General features: G+C 49.6%; 1 protein-coding gene across 2 annotated transcripts in view; it reads right to left on the bottom strand.

Moving 5' to 3' along the window:
* LOC132821742 (histone-lysine N-methyltransferase MECOM-like) overlaps nt 1-1,084 on the bottom strand; it is a 383,016-nt gene extending 381,932 nt beyond the window's left edge. For both annotated transcript variants that reach the window (XM_060834465.1, XM_060834464.1), the window contains exon 1: nt 901-1,084. In XM_060834465.1, coding sequence (XP_060690448.1) covers nt 901-937 — 37 coding nt within the window. In that variant the 5' untranslated portion in view covers nt 938-1,084. The remainder of the gene's footprint in view (nt 1-900) is intronic.
* Nucleotides 1,085-6,000: the final 4,916 nt, after the last annotated feature.

Below are 6,000 nucleotides of genomic sequence, written 5' to 3' on the forward strand. Positions count from 1 at the left end.
CAGACCCCCCCCACACACACACAGTCTCTGACACACACAGACCCCTCACCACCACCCCCACACACACACAAACACAGACACCCCCCCCCACACACACACAGACACACTCAGGCCCACACAGACACAGACAGACAGACACACATACCCCCCCCACACACACACACACAAACACAGATCCTGGGGGTGGGGGGGGGGAACGGAGTGGCCCGCTCTCCCGGCCGGTGTCTGGCAGCGTTGCTCGGACACATTCACCTGCCTCCCCCCCCCCCCCCCCCCCCCCCGCCCTCTGTAACCCCCCGTGCTGCTGCTGCACTCGGTCTGAAGTTTGAGAGAAGCGCTCGGGCAGGTGGGCAACAGCGCCGACTGTTTGCAGAGAGAGTACACAGTCCGCTCACCCACCAAGAGCCAAAACTGCTTCACAAAGTTCCCATCTCCTCTCCCCCTCTCCCTCTCCCTCTCCCTCCCTCGGTCTCTCTACCTGCGCCGCGTTTAACTTTCCAACAAAAACAAACTTCAGCAGCAGAATCCGACCAGGACTCCAACCTGCCCCGACTCACCCCCGCCCTTAACCCCTCTGCCTTGCCCTCGGACAGAAACAGCCCCCGGATGCGGGAGGTGCAGCCAGAAGGGGGTAAGTGTGTGTGTGTGTGTGTGTGTGTGGGGGGGGGGGGGGTAGGAAGGGGACTTGGCAGCACCATTCTCAAGCTGCCACAGGCTCCAGACGGCAGGTCCCCGTAGGGATGGGACCCCCACACCGACTCTGTCTCTCTCTCACACACACACAGACACACACAGAGACACACACACACAGACACACAGAGACACAGACACAGACACAGACACAGAGTAAGACAAGATGGCAGAGGGGGAAGGCACCGAGGAATGGGCACAGACACCTACTTGAGGCCAGTTTGCGAGCCCTGCCCTTGGATCTCATGCTGCTGTATCCGGCGCTGCTGGGGATTCTCGGTCTCTCTCTCTCTCTGTGTCTCTCTCTCTCTGTCTCTCTCTGTGTCTCTCTCTCCCTCTCTCTCAATCCGGACTCGCTATCTCTCCCGCATTGTCAGTTTAGACACCTTCGCACATGCGCACTGCCTTGCTGCCGCGCCGCCAAAAAGTTTGCCGGATGGATCATTGGAAACGAGATGGTGTCAGAATGTGTCCAAAAGCAAAGCTCCCCCACACCCTCTCCCCTCCCCTCCCCGCCCAAACCCTGCCTAACCCCGGATTGGGGGGTGGGGGGGGGGTTCTTCACCCCGGGCTGCTGGGGGTGCGGGTGGAGGGCGCTCTGTCCGGCTCTCACACCCCCCCACCCCCACCCCACCCCAGGGATTAGTGACTCCAGGCAGGATATCCCCCTCAGCCCTGCCCCTACCCCGCTGCTCCTAGCCCAGCCACTGTGGACAGAGTGGCCGCACCGAGCCCTGTACTCAGGACCCCAGCCCAGAGACATCACCGCATTGGAAGCAGTAGGCGCCCACCCCATCCCTTTGATATCTGTGTTTGTGTGTGTCTGAATCTGTTTTTATTTGTGTGTATCTGTCTGTCACTGTCTGTATATCTGGGTATGCGTCTGTCTGTCTGTGTATGTCTCTGTGTGTGTATATCTGTCTCTTTCTGTCTCTCTGTGTGTCTGCGTATCTGTGTGTGTGTATCTGTGTGTGTGTATATCTGTGTGCCTGTGTGTCTCTGTATGTGTGTGTATCTGTGTATGTGTCTGTCTGTGTGTGTGTGTGTGTCTGTCTGTCTATCTGTGTGTGTGTCTGCCTGTCTGTGTGTGTCTGTGTGTGTGTGTGTGTTCAGGACATTTGACATTTTGAAATCAATGGGCGATTCGGTCATTCACACGCCACGTTCCTGCACACAGCAGCTCCGGGTTAGACTCCCTGAACCATCGTCATTTACTTTTTAAAAACATCCTCAGTGTATCCAGCATGATGCTACAATATGCGCACATTCATCGATTTTCCGAAAGGGACAATGTTCGTCAAAATCTTCGCATTGTGTAGATTTTGAATCGCCTGTAAATGTATAACTGTTTTAATGTCTCATTGTGCTCGCTCTTACCCCCACCCCCACCGTCCAGTGTCCCTGATTTATTAGGGAGCAGCACTTATTGCTGGTAATAACCGAGGGATGTGTACCATACTGCCAGTGGTCAGTCTAAACACACACACACACCCAGACTGACACACACACACACACAGACTGACACACACATACACCCAGACTGACACACATACACACACCCAGACTGACACACACACACACAGACTGACACACACATACACCCAGACTGACACACACACACCCAGACTGACACACACACACACCCAGACTGACACACACACCCAGACTGACACACACACACACCCAGACTGACACACACCCAGACTGACACACACACAAACTGACACACACACTCTCAGACTGACACACACACACCCAGACTGACACACACACACAAACTGCCATACACAGACTGACACACACACGCGCGTACACACAGAAGCTGATACACACACGTAAACTGACATACTCATACTGACACAAACAGACTGACACAGTGACACTCAGTGACACACACAGACTGACACTCACACAGTGTCACATAGACTGACACACAGACTCCCATACACACACAAGAGACTGACACACAGAGATTGACACACACACACACAGACACACACAGACAGAGATTGACACACACACACACAGACACACACACACACAGACACACAGACACACACACACAGAGACTCGCCGTCCACCCCCCTGGAAAGTTTAGTTTTTTACAAGAGTGACAGTTTCCCTGAGTCTGAGCTGACGGTGTCACAGTGAGTGGAACTTTCGCTGAGCGTTTTAACCGGGAGCTCTGCCCGTTGGCCGTCAGCTGAGATGCGGAATATCGCCAATATTTATGATATGATAAATATTTATGATATGATAAATATTTTGAAAGAAAGAAATCGAAACTTTCAATTAGTTTGAAACGGCCAGGTTCCCAGCACATTAATCTTTCCGCCCTACAGCGAATCACGCTGGGAACGTGGAATTTCGCTGATTTCGTTAGTGGGTAATCTCAGCCCATCTTCGCTCGGTTTGTTTTACAGCGGCCGCGCACAGTTTGTTATAATATCCTTGCGCCCCTTCTCCCAATCCCCTCCCAAAACACGGCCCTTACAAAGGGAGCGGCAGCAGCGAGCCACCCGAGGGGATAAAAGGCGAACACGGCGAGCGGCTGTATATGGGCAGTGTGCGGAGTTTACCGGGCACTTGCCAGGACCAGGTAACTGACTCCAACTCCTGTGAAAATACCTTCGAATTTCACCACCCGATGGTGAAGGGAGGGTCACTGGAGATGGATATGTAATAGATTCCCAGCACTTACATCCTTAGACCCAGAGGCACAAACACACAGCAACAGACCCGTGGCCTCAAAGAAAAATCATGTTTTTTTTTAAATCTTTAACATTTACACTATCGCTAATCGGAAAGAAATGGTTTGGCAGTCTGTATATCCGGAGAATCTGAAACAGTTTCACTTGTTACTTCGCTGTAAAATTCAATCACTTGTATCTTTTTTAACAATTCCCCGATAAAAGAACCTCCCCCCCCCCCCCCCGGCTGCAGGAACCTCTTCAGTGAGAGCGCCGAGATTAAAGTGGGACTGACCGAGACAGTTAGCCCCAGGTCCGGCTCCCCATCCTGCCGAGGGACGGACAGAGCTCAGCTTTACTCGGTTTGATCTTGGGCTGGGCTCGATCCAGGTCGTTTGAAATGAAACAACAAATAAAGGATTTTTTTTGAAAGATGTAATTAGAAGAAAATTAGACTTTTTTTTGCTAATTTTAAAACAAAATTAGTCTCGTCTGGAAGTAGACTGAAGCAACAGAATTTATTCGAGGTGGTGAAGTGTGAGACAGGGAGGGCTGGGAGAACCATCTGAAATATCTCATAGATCGAATTATTAAAGTAATCGATGATCAATAATAAGAGTCTCCAGCCCGGGTGTTTATTGGTGATCAATCGCCCAGCACAAAGCCATCTCATTGTATTTTGTAATTACATTTAGCATCGACTGAGTTGCAGTGGAAGTCCGGCCTTTTCAAATACAGGGTAAACGATTAATTTTTCTGAAGGCAAATCGCGCGCTGAGATCCCAAAATTAATGACATCTATATTTATTTTCTTTTAAAACAGGATTATCTTGGTAAGCTTTGACCAAGTTTGGGGAGCGGGATTGAAGACGCGCCCGCCCCTCATCTCTTGTTCTGTTTCATATATATATATATAATATATATATAATATATATATATAGCGCTCCTCTCTATTCGAGTTTGCTGTCAGCTCAGACCCGAGTGAAATTCCTACAAACATGGAATGGGCTTTTTCAATCGGTAACTGATTCCCAAACTAACTACACCAGCAGCGAAAAGGCCAGAGAAAGTTTTTCCCCTGATTTTTAAACGAAAGTCTACTGTTCCGTTGTAAGCACTTTCTCTCCTTTGCTATCAGATATTGTCAAATAATTACGTGTTTGTTGGACAAGTTACTCTCTACCATTGTCCCTGTTCAATGAACTTTACCTCGTTACTGAACTCGAGGAGAACGGGCACAATAGAAAAATCTAGATTCTGTTAACTACCAGAGATTAATTTAATCACTGTAATGCAATTATATGCTGTTTGTTCAAGGACTGAGTTAAAGCCAGCTGGTTTAAAAATTAAACCTGTGTCTGACCAAAGCCAGCGAATGCAGATTAACCCACTCCCCTCATGTGGACTCCGGATTACAGCTCAATTTGTGGAAATGTAACCAGTCCCCTTCTCCATGCCATAACTCACTGTTCTTAATAACAATTAAAAAAAAATACACCTTTTATACGCCGACCTCGGTGACAGAAATGGAAAGGACCAGAGAGATATGAATAGCCCCTTGGGCTGTAATCATTAGAAATTAATTGGGTTCAGGGCCCTGGGTACTCGGGCTAAATTAATAGCTTGTCCAGCGGTTCAAATCCAAATCCTGTCCAAGGGGGAACAAGCGGTTTGAGAGAGACCCTGGAGACGCCGAGAGGCGGCTGCTCCTGACTGTACCTTTTCACAACAGCCAGTCTATAACAGGCTTTTGCAGCAAACCACCGAACAAATTCAGCCTCTGCTTCCAAAACAGAGAAAAAAGGCTTGTTTTTTTAAAAAATTATTTATTTGTAGGTTGCAGAATAAAGGGAGGAGGCGAAGGGGAGGGGAGGGGGTGCTGAGGGGGTGGGGGTCTTGAACACGTCGAGCTGTCGTGGATGAAGTAAAAGTGAAAAGGAAGCCTCGGGCGAAAGGAAATTACTGCAAGCCCGCGTGACCTTTCCGAGAGGTAATCAATCAAGTGATCAAGGGGGATATTTATCATTGTTCTATAGAGTGAGCGAGCGAAGGCACGCAGGCTAACTCCGCCAAAAAAAACACACACACAACTTCAGACAAACACAGGAACAGATCCCCGCAAAAAGCAACCCTTCCTTCACATCATCCCGTCACCAGCGCTCTGGGAAATCAGCAGGAACGGGCAATAAAGGGAAACGCGGAGGGTAGCGTGACAGAGAAAGGCAAGAGGGAGGGAGGGAAAGCTGATGGAGTGGGTGGAAGATGTGGGCGGAGTGGGGGACTGGGTAGGAGAAAAGAGAGGAGGGGGATTCGGAGGAGAGGCTGATGGTGCTACGATATGAGCACTCTATCCTTTCTTCATTGGGGTGTAGGGGTGGGGGCCGTTCTGAAATATTTTACGGCCAGTGTTTGGAGAAGTGTCTCTCACTTCATACAAAAGCAGAGCCTGAACAGTAATCACCTGACTCTGTCCACAGTCACTGACCTACACTGAGCTTTTCCCAACATTGTTTCTGTTTGTTCCACTGACTTTCATGATGGACGTCCCCTTGCCCCTTGATCAGAACAATCTAGAACATGGTGTAAATTGGTGTCGTCAGTCAGAGATGGCTAAGGTGGA

Source organism: Hemiscyllium ocellatum, chromosome 13, assembly GCF_020745735.1.
Source record: "Hemiscyllium ocellatum isolate sHemOce1 chromosome 13, sHemOce1.pat.X.cur, whole genome shotgun sequence".
Classification (NCBI taxonomy): domain Eukaryota; kingdom Metazoa; phylum Chordata; class Chondrichthyes; order Orectolobiformes; family Hemiscylliidae; genus Hemiscyllium; species Hemiscyllium ocellatum.